Source organism: Mytilus californianus, unplaced genomic scaffold (assembly GCF_021869535.1).
Source record: "Mytilus californianus isolate M0D057914Y unplaced genomic scaffold, xbMytCali1.0.p SCAF_11, whole genome shotgun sequence".
Lineage (NCBI taxonomy): Eukaryota > Metazoa > Mollusca > Bivalvia > Mytilida > Mytilidae > Mytilus > Mytilus californianus.
Window position 1 is genome coordinate 59,924,605 of NW_026262593.1, and position 23,310 is coordinate 59,947,914.

General features: G+C 33.3%; 1 protein-coding gene across 1 annotated transcript; it reads left to right on the plus strand.

Moving 5' to 3' along the window:
• The first annotated feature begins 36 nt into the window (after positions 1-36).
• LOC127720424 (uncharacterized) lies at positions 37-22,252 on the plus strand. The gene is made up of 13 exons (XM_052227012.1): positions 37-150; positions 1,371-1,938; positions 2,531-2,667; positions 2,803-2,891; positions 3,777-3,945; positions 6,117-6,237; positions 6,537-6,744; positions 8,889-9,080; positions 10,084-10,306; positions 10,707-11,013; positions 12,095-12,134; positions 18,697-18,759; positions 21,540-22,252. The coding sequence occupies exons 1-13, from the start codon at positions 78-80 to the stop codon at positions 22,071-22,073; spliced, it is 2,724 nt and encodes a 907-aa protein (XP_052082972.1). The 5' UTR covers positions 37-77; the 3' UTR covers positions 22,074-22,252.
• The last annotated feature ends 1,058 nt before the right edge of the window (positions 22,253-23,310 follow it).

Consider the following 23,310-nt stretch of genomic DNA (forward strand, 5'->3'; position numbering starts at 1 on the left):
CAGAGGTTGACAATTTGAAAAATAGTATACTGGGAGACATCCAACCATTTGAAGAAGCAGTAGTCCCTACTGATGCCATGGAAAGTACAGATCCTACAACTATAGGGTTCACCTTTACTGTTAGTGAAGATAAATCTGTAAAGAGATATGGTATGTTCATTTTGTGCTGTTGTTGATTTCAGGGGCTTTTGAAATTAGACTATCTACTACTATTTTGGTGCATCTTATTTGTCTCGCCTGCAAATATGCTATTGTGGGCTTGGATAATTGTTTTTTTTTTATATATTACAACATATATCAGTATTATAGTGTCTTTTGTCTTTTCTCAATGAAGTTGCAGAGACGAGACCAAGGTATGCTGTGTAACACAATGTATAAGTTTGTGATTAGGTCAGTCTCAGCTGAATGACTAGTGGTATGTCAATTATATTTGGTATGCAGTTGCATAAGCACTGGCACATCTCATTTCATGGACATTATTCAACGCCGCCCACTCAGTCATAGTATATTGACTTTAAAAATTTTGCTATCCTTACATGTTAAAGTCAACAATGTATGATGCTGTCAGAGCTTAAAAAACAATACTGTTATCTCCATTCTAATGAAACTGACAGAAAACAACGTCAAATCATACATTTAAAATATGTCATACCTCATCTGCGCTTGCGATACATTTTCATAGCATTAATTGTGAATTAATGCCATGAAAATTGGTGAAGTTATCCAATCAAAATTAACGTAACAAATGATGTTGCATTAGAATGATATTTGGTATGCAGTTGTATAAACATTGGCAGTTCTCATGTCTACAGAGATTATTTGGCCCTGCACTTTCAGTCATGATTGATTGACTGAATATTTTGCATTGTTTAAATGTTAAAGTATTGCCATTTTTATTTTAACATTTGCATTATATTATCTATATTACATACAGGCAAGACATATCTCTGTGTCAACAGTTTTTTGTAAAACTATTGTGTAAATAGAATCATCTTTTATTTACATAGAAAGTATTAGATATTTAAAGAATCAATTCTTTAGATAAAAAGCTCTTTGATTTGATTGTCAAGATGATAATTTTTCAAGTGCACATCAAAGACTGAACATTTTTTGGAAGTGCACAAGTTTGAATATATGATCTTCGATTTTGTGCTTTTTCACCGAAATATTAGACGTCACAAAGCGAATATCTTTATGTCACAATGTTCTATGACATGTTTCCCCAAAATGATCCTAGGTCAACCATGGCATTTCATTCATAAAATGGAAAATGTAATCTAGTGTATTCATGTCATATGTAGAAAAGACGTAAATAGAACCATATATCAGTATATGGTTGTTTAGTTACATATAAGTTATTTGATTTTTAGAGATATGTATTGGAACAGACAAATATTTAGACAACATTTTCCCTTGTACCTGGGTTGGTTATAACACGTCAGGATCAGCTTCTATCAAAGATGGATATTTGTATATAGATGATATCAAGCTGAGACCTCTGTCAGAGCTTAAGACCAAAGTTTGGAATATCTCCTACGAATCAACGGAGAACAAGACAAGCGTATTCCATATGGAACCAGGACGGACATTATTTATGACTATGAGAGTTTGTAATGAAGCAGTACTCTGTACCAATAAGTCAATAGGCAGTGTACTGATAACTAATACAGAAACTGTATTGAAAACATCAGAACACGGAGAATCCATTGAAATTATACAGTCAGTTGCTACTAATTCAACACGGAAAAAGAGGGACACAGATGTGATTGTTGTTACAACACCTGAAGGACTGGAACCTGGACAAACAGTTGTACTACAGCCAATATCAGAGAAGGATCTAAACACAGAATACAGATCTGATTCTTCAACAGATTTCCAACCTTATATTGTTAATCCAGCAACTTCATTTGACATGGTTGAAAGATTATTGTATAGAAGGTATGAGTCTTTTTTATTTTGAAATTTAATGGTACAACAATAATCTTTTAATTGTAAATGATTTTGTATCTGTTAAAAGTTTATCACATTATTAATAGATTATGTTATGGCATTTGCCTTATTTTCCCAGCTGGTATCATCCCAAGACTCTTATTTGAGCTTGAGGGCTTATATGGATTGAGGACTGATACCAGGGATGATATGGACAGAGCCTCCACTGTAAAATACAGGAATGATTACTGCAAGTTTGTGATGCACTGTTCTAGTAGAAATGATATATTAGGTTATGAAATTTGAGTAGAGATCATTGCTAAATCTTAACAATGATAAATGAAGGCTTAACCAAATTGAAATTGTTGGGAAAACAACTTTTTCTAAAGTACATGTATTGCGATCAAGATGACAAGTTGAATTTTCTTAATTTATGAAAGAATTTGCACATGTTGACTTTTAACAGGGAGACAAAGGGAACATAACTCTTGCTCAAATTGAGACAAACAAAAACTATTTGACTTTGACATAAACTTTATCATATCATATTTTATTTATACTTCATCAATTTTTATTGATTGATTGATTTATTTATTTGTAGAATATATTCATATGCAACTACATTTTCTGTGATACCTGTTGGTCACCTGTCAATGCCAGGGCCTATGAATATTACATATCCAGATACTCTGGGTGAGAATGAAGACAACAGAACTGTACTAGCTCACTGGAATACAGGTTTGTCTATTGAATTTTATATCATGGTGTAGCTATTTCCACCTAACACAGTAGACATATTTATCAATTAGTTTTACCTTCATGTGAAGTGCATATACATATTCTCATAGTTAAATGATGTTTTTGAATTTTTAGCTATTCAGCAGTGGGAATTAAGTGGTAGAACCTGTGGTGATGCATCTGTTCTAGATATTGATAATGATGATGGCACAAAGACTGTTCAGGTATTTTTTTGTGTTGAACAATTAAACACATCGACCTTTAGATGTCTTTTTGTTTGTTGAGTTCTTGTCTAATTGACATATACCTAACATCTCCTTTTATTCAGGTGGCCGAGTGGTCAAAGTAGTTAATCTACTGTATTACAAGCATGTCAACGCTGAGCTTGTGAGTTAGAACCAAATCTTAATTGACTAGGATTACCCTTTTTCCTGATGCAGGTCAGTGGTTCTCTCTGGGAATTCAGTCTTCCTCCACCAATAAAAAACTGGCTGCCATGAAATTCTGTCTTCCTCCACCAATAAAAAACTGGCCGCCATGAAATAGCCAATAGTGCTGAAAGTAGCATTAAACACCAAATAATCAATCAATCCTTTTATGCTGATTGAAATAAACAATTTTAATAGGTAATTGAGAAATATCGTGAAGTATTGATCAAATTTGACAATAATACAAGAAAGAAAGAAAGATGTATAAGAAAATAAGATAAAAAAAAAAAAAAAAACACAAATTTTGTTAAGGTAAATTTTCCTGAGGGAGTCACAACAAGGTTGTAATACAATTACATAATTTATGAACTGAAAATTTCCAATTCCCAGCAGCAGTCCACATCCTAGATATGCCATATGTCTGTAAAGAAAATTTGACAATTCCAAAGCTGAATGATTTTACTGTACTTAAAACAAGAAAAGCTGTATTACAAATTAAAAAAAAATTTTTTTGGACAAGAAAAAAATGTTCTTTTATGTTTAAATTCTTGGAAGAGGTAAATACATATTTAAATCATGAGTATAATTGTTCTTTAGTTTTACATATGAATAAATGATTTGTCATAATTTTATTATGAATATTTTGAATGTGAATAATTTTTTAACAAATATATTATCAAGGTTTGCAAAACATGGAGAGGTGAAACAGAAGCAAGCAATGAGACTGAGGAATCCATTTTGTATTTCTCTGAAGAGACACAATTTGCTGTTTTCATTGTATCAAACAAAGTATACAATTCTGCACCAACATTGATCAGTAATAGATTTATATCTATCACAGAAGATCAAGGTATGACATAAAAAAACTGGTATACTGTGGATTCATTTATTAACTCACCTGGCGGAAAGTCCTAGTGAGCTTTTCTCATCACTTGGCATCCGTCGTCGTCGTTAATTTTTTACAAAAATTATCTCTTGTATTACTGGGCCAAATTAAACCAGACTTGGCAAAAATCATCATTAGGGTATTTAGTTTTTAAAATGTGTCCGATGACCCTGCCGGCAAACCAACATGGCCGATATGGCTAAAAATAGAACATACTGGTAAATTACAAGTTTTGTCTTTTATTTTGAAAACCTCTATGAATAGAGAAAATCTGACTGGACAGAAATGTTCAGAATGGTGAGATCTATCTGCTGCCTATTTACGTAAAAATAACTGTACGACGACATTTTAGAAGAGTCAGTGCCCTTAAATGGCAAATTTTATGATATTTTTTTCATTTTTATACAACCGCAAAATTTTTGCATTCCTATAATGTTATCATGTTGTCAGCATCGTCATCGTTGTTGTCCGAAGACATTTGGGTTCCAGACAATAACTTGTGTATAAGTGTATGGATCTCTATGAAATTGTACCACAAGGTTCCTTACAACAAAAGGAAGGTTGGGATTGATTTTGGGGTTTATGGTCCTATTTGTTTAGGAATTAGGGGCTAAAAACAAGAATTTTTCTTGTTTTACGACAATAACTTGTGTATAAGTGTATGGATCTCTATGAAATTGTACCACAAGGTTCCATACCACAAAAAGAAGGTTGGGATTGATTTGGGGGGTTATGGCCCTAACAGTTTAGGGAAAAGGGGCCAAAAACAATACTTTTCTAATACTTTATATAAATTGCTTATATCTTGACCAATTTCAATGGGGTTTGAAGTCCCGAATTCTTGGGGTTCTTAGATATGCCGAATCTAACCGTGTATTTAGATTTTGGATATTGGACCATAATAGGTAAAAGTCCAGTTTCAAATTTTTCAGTTCTCTGACCACATTCATTGTGTGTCAGAAACCTATGCTGTGTCAAATATTTATTTAATGGCAATCCAAATTCAGAGCTGTATCAAGCTTGAATGTAGTGTCCATACTTGCAATAACTATTCAGGGTTCATCCTCTGAGGCCGTTTCAAGCTGTGCCCTGTGGAGCATTTTATTGCTGATTATTTTGAAAACTGTAATAACGGAAACAAGATCTACAAATAGGTCAACATGACTGAAATTGTCAGTCAACTCCTTATTGAAATCATTACCCTATAAAGATGATTTTTCCCATTTTAGCATTTTGCCTATTATCTTGAAAATTATAATAGATAGATAGAAACTATGAATAGCAAAAATGATCAGCAAGACGGGATCTACAAATAAGCCACATAGATGAAATCTTCAGTTGACTCGTTATTGGAATTATTGCCCTTTGAAGATGATTTTTACCAATTTTTTTAGGTTTTGCTTATTATCTTGAAAATATGGTACTGAATAAGTAGTGAAGCACTGGCTACTGAGCTGATGATGCTCTCAGGGACTAGCAGTTCAGCAGGAGTGATATCAACCTAGTTCTAGTAAATAGAAATAACACTTTATAGATTTTGTGTGTCCGAAGCACTTTTCTAGATTTACCTTCATCAGAAACAAAGGCCTTTGCTATTACAATGGATAAATACTTTTAAGATCAAGACCTGTTTCATAACAGGGGGAAATATTTATTCAACTGATGGAGCAACAATTTCAATTTTTTTATGCCCCACCTGCGATAGTAGTAGGGGCATTATGTTTTCTGGTCTGTGCGTCCTTTCGCCTGTCCGTCTGTCCCGCTTCAGGTTAAAGTTTTTGGTCAAGGTAGTTTTTGATAAGTTAAATTCCAATGAACTTGACACTTAGTACACATGTTCCCTAGGATATGATCTTTCTAATTTTAATGCCAAATTAGAGTTTTGACCCCAATTTCATGGTCCACTGAACATAGAAAATGATAGTGCGAGTGGGGCATCCATGTACTATGGACACATTCTTGTTTATAAATACATGTATTAACTGGGATACTATGGAAGGCTCCTCAATATTTCTTCTGATATATCAAGGTGAACAAAACTAGGTCAAATGATGAATGGTTTATCCCAAATAAAAAGACTATGTATTGAGCTGATCTGTTGAAGACATGGCTTATTCAGAATTGGTTTAATTTAGGTACAGTACAGTACCAGTTAGAGGCAGCAGACGAAGAAGATGATACAGTGAGATTTTACCTTGCAACAAAACAGACATACCGATACAAACTTGGTGCTCCAGTTCTGTATGAGAATGGCTTGTAAGTCAGAGCTACCATTCTTTATATATGAAGCAAAGTTATTTTTCTGCTTTAATTTAAATTTAAATTGCTTTGCTTATGATATCATAAGAGTGCACACACACTCAATGTATCAACTGATTGTCAGAAAAAAAAATTATTTCATGGATTTTCAGGGTCAGTATGATACCTATGCAAACCTACGCCTTTGCCCAATGCATCATATAAAGTCAAAAGGTCTCCTCTATAACAGATAAGATAACAATAATCTATTTGGGGTTTTTTACTGTTATAATAAACATTTTCTGATTTTTGTTTAGATTGATGTATACTCCATGTAAAGATTGTTCAGGAGTAGAGACCATTGATATCATCCTCAGAGAGATACTAGCCAGTAAGGATATTACACCAGCCAGCAGGGCGGCAACACTTGTTATTACAATTATAGATACCAATGACCCACCAGATATGTTCCTTGTACAGAATGGTCAGTCTATTTTGTTAGATGATCCAACAGAGCCAGTTATGGTATGAAATTTTAGAAATAATATATATAAAAAGAGGAAATCTACCAATTTTTATGAATACAACTATAAAGGTTAAAGTTATTAACTGATTAATTTATAAATTTTAAACATGTTGCTGTCTTTCTGAAACTTTCAGGCCATTACTTACAAATCCATGATGAAAATATTGTTCAGATTTCATTATAAATGTAAGACTTAATTACAGACCTCAAATAACATAGACAGACAGCTTGAGTATGAAGCACATACTAATCTTACAATGGTGTTAATTGAGGGGGTAGGAGGGGGTGTCATTACAAATTCCTCGAAAAATAAACACAGAATCCCGAAAATATAAAGCTTTCTTTTCCAGATGCCGAAAAAATTAATCAATAATTCCAGAGTCCTGATAAGTGTAAATATTGAATTGCCACAAAAATATAGACCCAATTACGAGTCCTGAAAAAGGTCCTTCCACCTCTCTTTTTTTCTGCATTAAATATAGTTGGTACTTCAATACTTACTTTTTAGCTCACCTGGCCCAAAGGGACAAGTGAGCTTTTCTCATCACTTGGTGTCCGTCGTCCGTCGTCGTCGTTAACTTCTTACATTTTGAACTTCTTCTAAAGAACCACTGAATGGAATGAAACCAAACATGGCATGAATGTTCCTTATGAGGTGCTGACCAAGTGTTGTTACTTTGTAGCTGATCCATCATCCAAGATGGCCGCAAGCGGGGGACTTAGTTTAACATAGGACCCTATGGGAAATACATACAAATGTCTTCTTTTAGAGAACCAGTGAATGGAATGAAACCAAACATGGCATGGCTGTTCCTTATGAGATGCTGACCAAGTGTTGTTACTTTGCAGTCGGTCAATCATCCAAGATGGCCGCCAGTGGGGGACTTAGTTTAACATGAGGACCCTATGGGAAATACATACAAATGTCTTCTTTTAGAGAACCAGTGAATGGAATGAAACCAAACATGGCATGAATGTTCCTTATGAGGTGCTGACCAAGTGTTGTTACTTTATAGCCGATCCATCGTCCAAGATGGCCACCAGTGGGTGACTTAGTTTAACATAGGACCCTACGGGAAATACATACAAATGTCTTCTTTTAGAGAACCAGTGAATGGAATAAAACCAAACATGGCATGAATGTTCCTTATGAGGTGCTGACCAAGTGTTGTTACTTTGCAGTCAATCCATCATCCAAGATGGCCGCCAGAGGGGGACTTAGTTTAACATAGGACCATATGGGAAATACATACAAATGTCTTCTTTTAGAGAACCACTAAATGGAATGAAACCAAACATGGCATGAATGTTCCTTATGAGGTGCTGACCAAGTGTTGTTACTTTGCAGTCGGTCCATCATCCAAGATGGCCGACAGCAGGGGACTTAGTTTAATATAGGACCCTATGGGAAATACATACAAATGTCTTCTTTTAGAAAACCACTAAATGGAATGGAACCAAACATAGCATGAATGTTCCTTATGAGGTGCTGACCAAGTGTTGTTACTTTGCAGCCGATCCATCATCCAAGATGGCCGTCAGGGGGGGGGGGGGGGACTTAGTTTAACATAGGACCCTATGGGAAATACATACAAATGTCTTCTCTTAGAGTAACACTGAATGGAATGAGACCAAACATGGCATGAATGTTCCTTATGAGGTGCTGACCAAGTGTTGCTTCTTTGTTGCCGATTTACTGTTCAAGACGGCCACCAGGATATTTTATTAAATAACGGGACCAATATTAAACCAAATTTGGCCTCAATCATTATTTGGGTATCTGTTATGATTTTTATCTATCTTTACATGATTTCTAAAACCAAAGTAGAGTCAGGTGAGCGACATAGGCTCTTGAGAGCCTCTAGTTATTGTGTGTACATCCATGGAGATTGGTTATGATTTTTTTTTTTTTTTTGTATAATCTTCATATATCAGTTACACTTTACAGTTTTAAATGATATTTCACCATTGTAATCCTCTTAAACCTTCTGTAAGAGCAGTTTTCCCTTGTTAAATATCTGTACAATGTTAGAAATGTGACAGCCATTATCAATCCAGATATTCCCCTTGGTTTGAAATAAAATAAACTTAACAACATTGTTGGAATAATTGTTTTAAAACTTGCAATATAAATATAATTCAGGTATATTTGGAACAGAAGACTGAATATAACAGAAACAAATGGATGGAAGATTTCAGAGCTGTTATAGGAGCCTTTGACGTGGAACAACAACATCTTATTATGGAAGTATACAAACCAATGTCGGGAACAGTTATGTTTACAGAAGTGAAAACAACAGTACCAGATATGTATGACTGTGAAACTGATGTAAATGTAAGTAGATATTGCTTACTGCTGTAAATTCAGAAATTATTGCGATATTTTTATTATTGCGAAAAATGCCACAGGGTTATAATCGCAATAATTTAAAACTCGCATTTTGAAATTTTTTATATGAGTTAAACAGGATTGTTCTCCATATCACAAAAATTAAAATCTCATTTTAGTCTAAAATGACAAAATTGCAATAATAAATGCACGCAATAATTTCTGAATTTACAGTAGAAGGTAATATGTTTCAACAAAAATTTCAGTTTAATTGAAATTTGAAAATAGCTAACAAAATAAATTAGGAACTGTAAGCAATATTGCTTAGATAAAATAGTAAAATGCAGGTATCTCAGGACCATAGATTATAAATAGGTTTGTCTAAGGTGCTTTTTTAGTTGCAACACCTGACCATTTATCCAGATAAAATTAAGATAGACCACTTACAAGAAAATTTCTGAATGTGCTTATGAAGAGGTATTATCCTTTTACAATACCAATATCAAAAACTCTTTTTCACAGTTGCAGCTTGAAATCACTTCTTTAAGCTTATTTGAAATGATCAGAACTTAGTCCATTGTTTGAGAAATGATGTTATTATAAAATGGGTGCAGTGTAGTAAAAATATTCTTTCCATCATAATATAATAAAAATTTGGACAAATCTTATCTAACAGGCACATTTATGTAAAAAAAAAACATAGCAGCCTCCCACAGGATCACTGACCTATATTTTACGCTTCATTGACCAGTTAAGTTTTATGTTAGTAAATATGATGCAATAATATGTGAAATACATGTCATCAAAGTTAATTAAACGAATAAAGCTGTTTTAAAGATCCTTTAAAAATGAGAACAGCTTTTTAAATCACTTTGAAGATATGGTATGTATTACTGACATAGTAACATCTAATAAACTAATTGAACTCATGATAAAGGAACCATGTCCTGGAATAATTATTAAATTAACCAATCGAATACAATATATGATCCAGGATTTATTTTTGCAGGCAGCCAGTGAACCATGTGGTAATTTTAGTTATACTCTGCCTCATGATAAAGGAACCATGTCCTGGATTTATACCACCTTGACCTACAAACAAAGCATAAATGTAACAGGAAAGGACTACATCAAATTTTATGTCTCTGATTCCATGAATGCCTCATCATCAGTAGTGACTGTACAGTTTGTTTTAATGGAATCACCATGTCACAATGATGGGTTTTGTCAACGTAAGTTTTAACTAAGAACTATTATTTCAATGACAACTAATTTTAGTAGAGAAATTAAATTTTTATGAATGATTCATTTAGTATCTCCAAACTTTTTGTTTTATGTAGCATACAGTTATTTTCCAAAGATATTCAAGCATGGTGGTTAATTAATAAAATTACAAATTGTAATCAATATTTTCCAATTTTTATTTTTTAAAGCCAGTTAGAGTTATCTCCCTGATTGGCAAATATGTCAAACCTTTTATAAAATATAAATACTTATGTACTTATTATTTTATTTTCCTAGCTTACAATTTTTATTATTTGTATTTTATCCACAAAACTTTTATACCTTGACTTGGAAAGAAAATGTAGAAAAATGACCTTATAGACACTATGTATTACTTTTTTCTTTCAGCCAAAAATGGCAGTAACTATCCTTGCACCAGCTGGTACAGAGCTAACAATTTTGATCAGTATTTTGAATGTGTATGTTTACCTGGCTGGATAGGTGTATACTGTGAAGAAAATATTGATGAATGTATAAGTTCCCCATGTATGGAACCATTTGAATGTGTTGATGGTGTCAATAAGTATGAATGCAGATGTCCAGTAGATGACCCTAACTGTGATCTTAAGATCTGGATTATTCCAGTGATTGTCCTGAGTGTCGTTTGTTTGGTGATAATCATCATAGTGGTCATTTGTAGATATTGGAAGAAAAGGTGATTGTTAGACTGTTGTTTTTTCAATTTTTACCTAATAATAAGATTATGAAGATGTAATCTGAATGAAAATAGATGTGATAATTATGTCATGATGCAGTTAATCAAACCACAAGTAAGATATCTGGAGATCAACACAGATTCTTAAACAATAGACAAGTTTCTTTACCATTTAAAGTCTGATATTGCACTAAGGTGGATAAATGATCAATTTAAACAGAGAAGGGCCTTTTCCATGAAGTCACAACTACATTTATTGTGACTTAATTTATCTTTAACTACCAGTTTTTGACTTTTTATTACTGCAATTTTAGTATAAAAATAATTGTAAATCTTGATTTAAAATTTCAGTGAAAAATTAAACCAAAATTAATATATGGTCCTACGTTTTTGACAAAATGACCTGTAATTTAATTCCTTTCAATACCAGTTCTTGCTTTGGGCCACACCCCAAAAGAACATAGATGTGTAAGAAATGCTTTGGGCCACACCCCAAAAGACCATAGATGTGTAAGAAATGCTTTGGCCACACCTCAAAGAACTTGGATGTTTAAGAATGCTTTGGCACACCCCAAAAGAATATAGATATGTAAGAAATGCTTTGGGCCACACCCCAAAAGAACATAGATGTGTAAGAAATGCTTTGGGCCACACCCCAAAAGACCATAGATGTGTAAGAAATGCTTTGGGCCACACCCCAAAAGAACATAGATGTGTAAGAAATGCTTTGGCCACACCTCAAAAGACCATAGATGTGTAAGAAATGCTTTGGCCACACCTCAAAGAACTTGGATGTTTAAGAATGCTTTGGGCCACACCCCAAAAGAATATAGATATGTAAGAAATGCTTTGGGCCACACCCCAAAAGAACATAGATGTGTAAGAAATGCTTTGGATCACACCCCCAAAAGACCATAGATGTGTAAGAAAAAACAGACATAAGTGCAATATAGATGTTTGTGCAAAATGATAACAATGAAAATTTAAGGTATGTACAAATTCCTATAAGTTCAAGGTTAGTATAAAAGAAATGAGAAAAGGTCAAATTTCAAGAATAATATATTATCTTTTTATTTTTCAGAGTGAAAAACAAAAAAGCTTATAGAGACCTTCTGAACCAGGTAAATATACTTATAGATTATCGTTGGTCATCTCAACGAGATTGATTTTCTCGCTTGAGCCGTTATGGCGAAAGTGAGAAAAGCAATCGAGTTGAGATGACGAATGATAATCTGTTTATCGCTATTTTGCCTATGACGACGTTGATGTTGACATTGACAACAGCACGTGCGCTTAGTTTCTAGTGATAATTTTTCATATCACTCTACTCCGTTGAGAAAGGTAATTATCAGTCCGTAAGATCAAAGGAAAATTTCGTAAAATAGCGATACTTCTTAATATTTGACACAGTGACACAAATTGTATATACTTTGGTGAATGGCATGCAGGTTGATTTTACAGAGTTTTCATTGAATGTTCTTTTTTTGCAAACTGTACAATGCATAAAAAGTCATATCAGAATTCACTAAAGAAATTTTTATCAAAGATTGTACTTTATGGACTATGTTAAATTTTGTATATATTTTAGTTAAAAAAAAACATATGATAAAGATTTATGAAATAAGTAGCAGCTAAAAATCAACAAGATTTGTTTCATCTAAAATAAGAAATTCTTCTGAAATCAACCTTGCTACTTTCAACAGGGAATGAAAACAACCCTGAAGTTTCAACTTGATTATAAATTATTTCTGAATTCTGAGAATTAGTATATGGTGTTTCTTTGTCTATCAAATGATAGTAAACCATTATAAATTATTTATGAATTCAGAATTAGGATATGTTGTTTCTTTGTCTATCAAGTTATAGTAAACCATTATATATTTTTATTTCATACTGATAAAAGTGTTTTAATATGATTGAAAAATGTTTAACCATTAATAAAGGGGAACAGATTTGAATTATATGCACAATTAATGTTTTGAATATAAAAATAAGGAGATGTGGTATGATTGCCAATGAGACAACTAGCCACCCAAGTTTAAATGATGTGGATGTAAGCAATTATAGGCAACAGTACAGCATTCAACAATGAGAAAAAACTCATAACGTATAGTCGGCTATAAAAAGGCTCGACATGAAAAATATGAAACAATTCAATTGAAAAAACTAACGGCCTAATTTATAACAAAACAATTTATGTAAAACAAATATGACAGACATGAACCAACGACAACCACTACAGGCTCCTGACTTGGAACAGGCACATAAAGAATGTGCTGGGGTTAAATGTGTGTGAGTGCACAACCCTCCCCTAACCCAGAAAAGTGGTGTTACAGCACAACATAAGAACATACTGTAAAAATCAGTTGAAAATGGCTTAACTCATTTAAGATCGATACAAAGCTGAATAAAATGCTTCGCTGGGGCGCAGCTTGATACGACCGCAGAGGTCGAACCCTGAACAGTTGGGGCAAGTATGGACACAACATTCAAGCTTGATACAGCTCTGAATTTGGATTGTTATTAAATATTTGACACAGCATAGGTTTCTGACACAGAAAGAATGTGGTCTAAGAACTTGAATTTTTTTAATTTACCTATTATGGTCCAATGTCCAAAATCAAAATACATGGTTAGATTCAGCATATCAAAGAACCCCATATATTCAATTTTTGTTAAAATCAAACAAAGTTTAATTTTGGACCCCAACTTGGACAAACTTGAAAACTGGGCCCATAATCAAAAATCTAAACACATGTTTAGATTCAGCATATCAAAGAACCCCATATATTCATTTTTTGTTGAAATCAAACAAAGTTTAAATACTGGACCCTATCTTGGACCAACTTGAAAACTGGGCCCATAATCAAAAATCTAAACACATGTTTAGATTCAGCATATCAAAGAACCCCAAGAATTCAATTTTTGTTAAAATCAAACTAAGTTTAATTTTGGACCCTTTGGACCTTAATGTAGACCAATTTAAAAAACAGGACCCAAAATTAAAAATCTAAATACACAGTTAGATTTGGAATATCAAAGAACCCCAATAATTCAATTTTAGATGAAATCAAACAAAGTTTAATTTTGGACCCTTTGGACCCTAATGTAGACCAATTTAAAAAACGGGACTTAAAATTAAAAATCTAAATACACGGTTAGATTTGGAATATCAAAGAACCCTAATAATTCAATTTTTGATGAAATCAAACAAAGTTTAATTTTGGACCCTTTTGACCTCAATATGAACCAATTTGATAGCGGGGCCCACAAATAAAAAATCTAAATTCATGGTTAGATTCAGCATATCAAAGAACCCCTTATATTCAATTTTTGTTGAAATCAAAAAAAGTTTAATTTTGGACCCCAACTTGGACCAACTTGAAAACTGGGCCCATAATCAAAAATCTAAACACATGTTTAGATTCAGCATATCAAAGAACCCCAAGAATTCAATTTTTGTTAAAATCAAACTAAGTTTAATTTTGGACCCTTTGGACCTCAATGAAGACCAATTTAAAAAACGGGACCCATATTAAAAATCTAAAAACACGGTTAGATATGGCATATCAAAGAACCCCAATAATTCAATTTTTGATGATATCAAACAAAAGTTTAATTTTGGACCCTTTTGACCTCAATATGAACCAATTTGATAGCGGGGCCCACAAATAAAAAATCTAAATACATGGTTAGATTCAGCATATCAAAGAACCTCGTATATTCAATTTTTGTTGAAATCAAACAAAGTTTAATTTTGGACCCCAATTTGGACCAACTTGAAAACTGGGCCCATAATCAAAAATCTAAACACATGTTTAGATTCAGCATATCAAAGAACCCCATATATTCATTTTTTGTTGAAATCAAACAAAGTTTAAATACTGGACCCTATCTTGGACCAACTTGAAAACTGGGCCCATAATCAAAAATCTAAACACATGTTAAGATTCAGCATATCAAAGAACCCCAAGAATTCATTTTTTGTTAAAATCAAACTAAGTTTAATTTTGGACCCTTTGGACCTTAATGTAGACCAATTTAAAAAACAGGACCCAAAATTAAAAATCTAAATACACAGTTAGATTTGGAATATCAAAGAACCCCAATAATTCAATTTTAGATGAAATCAAACAAAGTTTAATTTTGGACCCTTTTGACCTCAATATGAACCAATTTGATAACTGGGTCCACAAATAAAAAATCTAAATACATGGTTAGATTCAGCATATCAAAGAACCCCATATATTCAATTTTTGTTGAAATCAAACAAAGTTTAATTTTGGACCCCAATTTGGACCAACTTGAAAACTGGGCCAAAAATCAAAAATCTAAATACATGTTTAGATTCAGCATATCAAAGAACCTCATATATTCAATTTTTGCTAAAATCAAACAAAGTTTAATTTTGGACCCTTTGGACCTTAATGTAGACCAATTTGAAAACTGGATCCAAAATTAAAAATCTAAATACACTGTTAGATTCGGCATAACAAATAAATAAATGTGATCAAAGATTTTACAAATCTAATGCGCCATTCTGTGCAATTAAAGATTACTTCTTGAAATTTTTCAATATTTGAAATTTGAAAAAAAAAAATAATTCTTTTTAATTTCTGAAATCTGAAATGAGAAAAAATTGACCCCCCACAATTTCTTTTTATCCCCCCCCCCCCCTCCTTTTTTTCCCCCAAAAAATTCTTTCCCTCAAGATATGGTCATAATCTCAATTCAAATTTCCAATGGAGTTGGCAACCATAATTACCCATTTAAATTTACCATAGTGCTAACTTAATCTATTTTATAATAGAATATAGTGTCAAATCTTTCATATGGATTTTTTTGTAAAAAAAAAAGATGCAACATTTGCAGATATTTTTACTGGTCTTCCTTTATAAATATGCATTTCTTTAAACATAATTTAAAAGCAGTGTAAGGGAAGTAACCAAAACGTTGTATTTGGATTACCTCCCTTACACTGTTTTAAATTATCTTTATTGTTCATTAACCATTACTTTATACATAATTTAAAAGCAGTGTAAGGGAGATAATTTCAATGATGTATTTGATTTATCTCCCTTACACTGCTTTAAATTATGTTTTGTACTAAAGTATTTGTCCATTAACCAGGACAACCTTGTTTTTCCCCCTTTTTTGCCCCTAATTCCTAAACGGTTTGAGCCATAACCCCCCAAAGCAAATCCTAACCATCCCTTTGTGGTATGGAAACTTGTAGTATAATTTCAGAGAGATCCATACACCGTTCCACAGTTATTGTCTGGAAACTAGAAAATGCTTATTTTTGGCCCCTTTTTGGCCCCTAATTCCTTAACTGTTGGTACCATAACCCCCAAAATCAATCCCCACCTTCCTTTTGTGGTATTTAACCTTATGGTCAAATTTCAAAAAGATCCATTCACTTAAACTAAAGTAAGAGTGCGAAAACCAATGTGTCTTCGGACGACGACGCCGGACGATGACGACGACGCCAACGTCATACCAATATACGACCACAAAATTTTTTTGCGGTCGTATAAAAACTTCTAACAAAAACACAGACCGGACATGGCTGGGTATTTATGAACCCAATTCAACTGCTTACTGAGCATGGACATTTGAAAGATCAATGAGGGCATGGTGGACACATATTCTTGTTAAAACAATAGAATTAATACATATTTGACTCCCTGTAAGATCATTGGTTAACATTTCAGTTCATGTTGTGAAAACCTCAACAACTACAGATGAAGAGATACGTCTTAATCACACTAAACTGGCATTCCTTAGTTTGGGCTGATATCTCTAAATACATGTGAATAAGCTGTCATTTATTTATATAGAATTCTGTATCTGGACCATAACTGGCCAATTAATTATTTAAGCTGACCTAATTATGACTTGAGAAACACTGTTCATCTTGTTAGTTTCTTTCAGGGGCCTTGGTGGCCAAGTGGTCTAAGTAGTCAACTACTGTATCACTAGCCTGTCAGCACTGAGGTTGTGAGTTCAAATCCCTCAGGTGCACTCAACTCCAATCTAAATTGACTAGGATTGTCAGTTTTCCTACCCTAGGTTGGTGGTTCTCTCTGAGTTTTCCGGTTTCCTCCACCAATAAAAACGGACCGCCACGAAATAGCACAAGAGTGTTGAAAGTGGCGTTAAACACCAATCTATCAAGCAATGTTATTTTTCTTTCAGGATTAAATGACTTTTTAAAGATTTTTTATACTCCACGCAGCAAAGTTGCAAAGGATATAATGTTTTTGACTCATTCTTCAGTCCGTCCATCCATCCGTCTATCTTTCAGTCCTTCAGTCCTGTTCTTGTCATCACAACTCCTCTGAAACCACACAACAGAATTTCATGAAATTTTGTAGATAATGAGGACATACTTTGTAAATGTGTATATTGACAGGAAATTATGATTTATTTTTTTCTAGGAGTTATGCCCCTTTGAACTTAGCATTTTGGCCTAAGTATACTACTGCAACAGTTTGTCATCACAACTTTTCTGAAACCACACAACTTAATTTCATGAATCTTTGTAGTTAATGAGGACATAATATGTAGATGTGCATATCCACAAGAAATTTTTATCAGTTATTTTTTTTTAAGAGTTGTGAGTCTTTGAACTAAGAAATCTGGTGAGATTTTGTTTGCTCAATGACAATGTGGGGGTGTGGTGTATGTGAGCATGCTCACAAAGGTTCTTTAATTTTTTCAAAAGTTTTGAATATTTTACTGCCATTTTGATTATGGTTCAGATATCTTGAACTAAGAGCAAATAATTGGTTGATTAATTACTGTAAATTCAGAAATTATTGCGTGCATTTATTATTGCGATTTTTAAATAAAATTGAGAATGGAAATGGGGAATGTGTCAAAGAGACAACAACCCGACCATAGAGCAGACAACAGCCGAAGGTAACCAATGGGTCTTCAATGCAGCGAGAAACTCCCGCACCCGGAGGCGTCCTTCAGCTGGCCCCTAAACAAATATGTATACTAGTTCAGTGATAATGGACGTCATACTAAACTCCAAATTATACACAAGAAACTAAAATTAAAAATGATACAAGACTAACAAAGGCCAGAGGCTCCTGACTTGGGACAGGCGCAAAAATGCGGCGGGGTTAAACATGTTTTTTGAGATCTCAACCCTCCCCCTATACCTCTAGCTAATGTAGAAAAAACAAACGTACAACAGTACGCACAGTAAAACTCAGTTTAAGAGAAGTCCGAGTCCGATGTCAGAATAGGAAACAAAAGAAAATAAACAAAATGACAATAATACATAAATAACAACAGACTACTAGCAGTTACTGACATGCCAGCTCCAGACCTCATTTAAACTGATTGAAAGATTATGTCTTCATCATAAAGAATGGACTAAAATGCAAGATTTATTATTGCGATTTCAGGAAAATCTGCATACAGATTTTTGTATCAGATATCAGAATGTGAGTTCTTATTATTGCGATGATCACCAAGTCGCATTATTCGCATTAATAAAAACCTCGCAATAATTTCTGAATTTACAGTAGCAGCCTATGGTTCTCATGACACATTTGAATTATTAAATATTGGGCATAAATATTTATTTTGACCAGGTAATTGCATGAAATAGATTGACATCTCTGATATCAATAAAGATAATATTTATATTCTTTTTTCTATTTGTAGAGTACTAAAGATCTTTTAAGTGATGATTTATCACGGGAATTTTCATTTGCTAAAGATACAGTGGTAAGTAACATAGAAATTTTAACATAAATAATTTAAAAAGTACATTGTATATGTAGCAGAGGGACATTAAGTTTTACCCTTGTCCGTACGTCCAAAAATTGGTTTCCGTTCTCTAACTTGAGTTTGCCTCAACCAAATGTTATGAAACTTATACACAATGCTAATTACCACAAAACACAGATCAAGTTTGAATTTTGACCGTTCAAGAGTTATGCCCCTTTATAAATGGAATAAATTGCTTTGCCTAGCACAGCTGGATATGACCTCAGAGGTCCAACCCTGAACAGTTGGGGCAAAATTGGACACAATATTCGCGTTTGACACAGGTCTGAATTTGGATTGTAATTAAATATTTGACACATAATAGGTTTCTGACACAGAATAACTGTAGTCAAAGAACTTAGAATTGGTTATATGATTTGAATTTATATTCAATTTTTTTGCTTTTGTGCAATACACTTTGTTGTTGCGAATTGACCCGCCCTCCCCCCCCCCCCCCCCCCCCCCCCCCCCCTTTTTTTTGCTTTTGTGCAATACAGTATGCTGTTGCGTCAGTTGACAATGTTTTCTCGGGGTAACAATCTGCTCTATCACCCTCTCAGCTATGTGTTATTTATATAATAGTAACTTCTAAAAATAAATTGACAGCTAATCATCTCAAGACAATACAACATTTCTTAAAACATAATTTAAAAGCAGTGTAAGGGAGGTAATCAAAACGTTGTGTTTGGATTACCTCCCTTACACTGCTTTTAAATTGTCTTAATTGTCCATTAACCAGGAAACCCTTGTTTTTCCCCCTTTCTTGCCCCTAATTCCTAAACAGTTTGAGCCATAACCCCCCCAAAGCAAATCCTAACCATCCCTTTGTGATATGGAAACTTGTGGTATGATTTCAGAGTGATCCATACACCGTTCCACGAGTAATTGTGTGGAAACTTGAAAAATGCTTATTTGGGCCCCTTTTTGGCCCCTAATTCCTAAACTGTTAGGACCATAACCTCCAAAATCAATCCCAACCTTCCTTTTGTGGTTATAAACCTTGTGTTTAAATTTCATAGATTTCTATTTGATTATAGTTATTGTCCGGAGACCAACTGTCTTCGGACGACGACGTGATACCAATATACGACCACAAAATTTTTTGCGGTCGTATAAAAATTGCAAAATTTTAAGTTTCCGTTCTCTAACTTAAGTTTGCCTCAACCAAATGTGATGACACTTATACACAATGCTTATTCCAACCAAATACAGATCAAGTTTGAATTTTAGTGCGGTCACTCTAACCGTTCTAGAGTTATGCCCCTTTATAAATGGAAAAATTACCAAATTTTTAGTTTCCGTTCTCTAACTTAAGTTTGCCTCAACTAAATGTTATGAAACTTATACACAATGCTTATTACCACAAAACACAGACCAAGATTGAATTTTGGTAGCTTCACTCTAACTGTTCTAGAGTTATGTCCCTTTATAAATGGAAAAATTGCAAAATTTTTAGTTTCCGTTCTGTAACTTAAGTTGGCCCCAACCAAACATTATGAAACCTATACACAATACTTATTACCTTAAAACTCAGATCAAGTACAAATTTTGGTAGCGTCACTATTATCGTTCTTGAGTTATGTCCCTTTATAATGTTGCATGCAAGCAGAGGCATCATCTGTGTCCATGGGGACACATTCTCCATTTATTTAAGTTTTTTATTTTTTTTAATATTCATTAAACAAATATACTTGTACTTATTCTGATTGGGTTTTTATTTTCAAATATTCAAGGGAAGTAAATTTTGTGAAAACAATCACAATTGTGATTGATTGATAGTTGCTAAATGTCCAATGGAAAATATTACATGCATATTCAATATAACAAAATATGACCAGCTCTTGGAATTTCCAGTACATGTCAAAATCTAAGACACTTAAGCACATGTACCAGAATACATTTGTATACATGTATTATAGATATTTTAACTTTAAAAGCAACAACAGGTATGTATTATAAGTGCAATTTTGTGAACATTTTTTAAATTAAAAAAATATCTTTTAGATAAAGTTATAGGCTCATATCTAAATTTTGACAACCAGATCACCAAATGAGGTTATTTTTGCATTCTTGAACATAAAAAGCAAGACCTTTGAAGCCTTAATACAAGGAGGGCATACACAATTAAAAAATAGAAATACCGATTTCACACAGACTTGCATCTTGTGAAAACCTGAATGATGTTATAAGATGGATTGTTTATGCTTTTTGATTTTGAAATTCAAGAAGACAAAAAAGTGACATTTTCATATCTTCTCCTTTACCATGTTTACTGAAATTGAATAGAACAACCAGGACTAGAATCAGTACTATTAAATGAAGACTAAAATTTAAAAGTAGATGTAAAAAAGCTCTTAGAGATGCACAAAATAGAATTGTCAAAGATGTCATAATTCAGTTATTGCACATTTTAATTCTCAAGTCATTTTACACTGCCTTAGTACTGTGAAGTATTTATAAAACTGAAAAATATTCTTTTACATACTAAATGACTCGTATTCATCATGATTGTCTGACTTTTTGAATTCATAGTCTAAAAGTTACAATTGCACCCTAATTATCCAATGTTCAAATAGATCAATGGGCATGGAACTGTATGGTACACTGTTATAGCAGTAATATAAGCTGAAATATATGTCCACAAATTAATGTAATATGAGGCATGAACTGTAGTTTTATGATTGTTCTTTTTTCAAGTATTTTAAATCAGTAACTAATTTTTTTTATCTTTCCTATAGCAAGTTGACTTCCAAGAGAGCCATGATGATCTTGCTAATTTGGATCTAGTGGGAATTCTGAATCCTGTTATTGGTAAAACTGCAAATCCAAGATGGAAGAATAAGGTTTACCCTGAATCATCACGTACCAAGAAATTTCTTATTTCTCCTGCAGAACAGAAATCAGAAAGTAAGCTGAAAGAGGAAATTCAAGAGAAAGATGATTTGAAGAATAACTGGACATATTCGTCACCTGTCCATCAAGCTCTCAAACAAGCCATGAAACCTATAGCAAAACCTCATATGAAGTCTTTAAAAGAAATAAAATTAGAAGTGTCATCTGATAACAAGAATACAGAGCCAATATCAAATCCAACAGAGGAAAGAAAGCAAGACACGGAAGTTATTCATCAACAGGCCATGCCATCACATTTTAAACCAATGTATCAAGCACAATTGGCAAAGCCACTTCCAACAACTGGTCTTGTTGCACAAAACATGTCTTACAGTCGATACAATGAAAAACAACAGCTTGAGAAAAGCAGTGATGCTTAACTTGTGTGTACTTGCAATTGCGTTTTACAAATTTTAGAAAACAGATTTTGGTGATATAGTAACTTTTTCACAATATTCAGTTAACCAGTTTATTATTGATAATTTATTGAATTTTTGCTGAAATGCAAATAATTGTATGATCAAATGTTTTATTTCTAAGTATTAAAAATAAAGTCTTTCTTAGCTTTCAAATGTATATATTGTATTATATACTTGACATGAAATATCTTGTGGTTAAGGTAGCTAGGATGTCTTCCTCCATCTTGGATTTTGAAATAGCAGATAACAATTGGTTTAGATCTTTGATGAAATGTGCGAATTTGAAGAGTAATATGTACTTCACTTGTAAGACTTTTCGTGTTGATATAGAAAATTATGTGTTTTTTCATGTTAACGACTACATTTTACAAAAAAAAAACAGAATATTTTTGCTGAATTCATTTTTTTTCAACTTTGCCGCATAAGGGGAGATAACTCAGATATAAGGGGAAATTACTCAGATAAAGCATTTTTGTTGAGCCTGCAACTTTTGTAGTAGAAAGCTCGACATAGGGATAGTGATCCGGCAGCGGTGGCGTTAACTAACTTCTACAAAGCTTTATATTTTAGAAGGTGGAAGTCCTGGATGCTTCATACTTTGTATATATATGCCTTTTGTTACAAAGTTTCCGTCTGTCACATGTCCATTGTCCTTGACCTCATTTTCATGGTTAAGTGACTACTTGAAAAAAAAGTAAAGATTTTTTGTAATGTTAATTTCTCTCTTATTATGAGTAATAGGATAACTATATTTTGTATGTGCGTACCTTGCAAGGTCCTCATGCCCGTCAGACAGTTTTCACATGACCTCAACCTCATTTCATGGATCAGTGAACAAGGTTAAGTTTTGGTGGTCAAGTCCCTATCTCGGATACTATAAGCAATAGGTCTAGTATATTTGGTGTATGGAAGGATTGTAAGGTGTACATGTCCAACTGGCAGGTGTCATCTGACCTTGACCTCATTTTTATGGTTCAGTGGTTATAGTTAAGTTTTTGTGTTTTGGTCTGTTTTTCTTACACTGTATGCAATAGGTCTACTATATTTGGTGTTTGGAATGATTGTAAGGTGTACATGTCCAACTGGCAGGTGTCATCTGACCTTTACCTCATTTTCATGGTTCAGTGGTCAAAGTTAAGTTTTTGAGTTTTGGGCTTTTTTTTCTAATACTATATGCAATAGGTTAACTATATTTGGT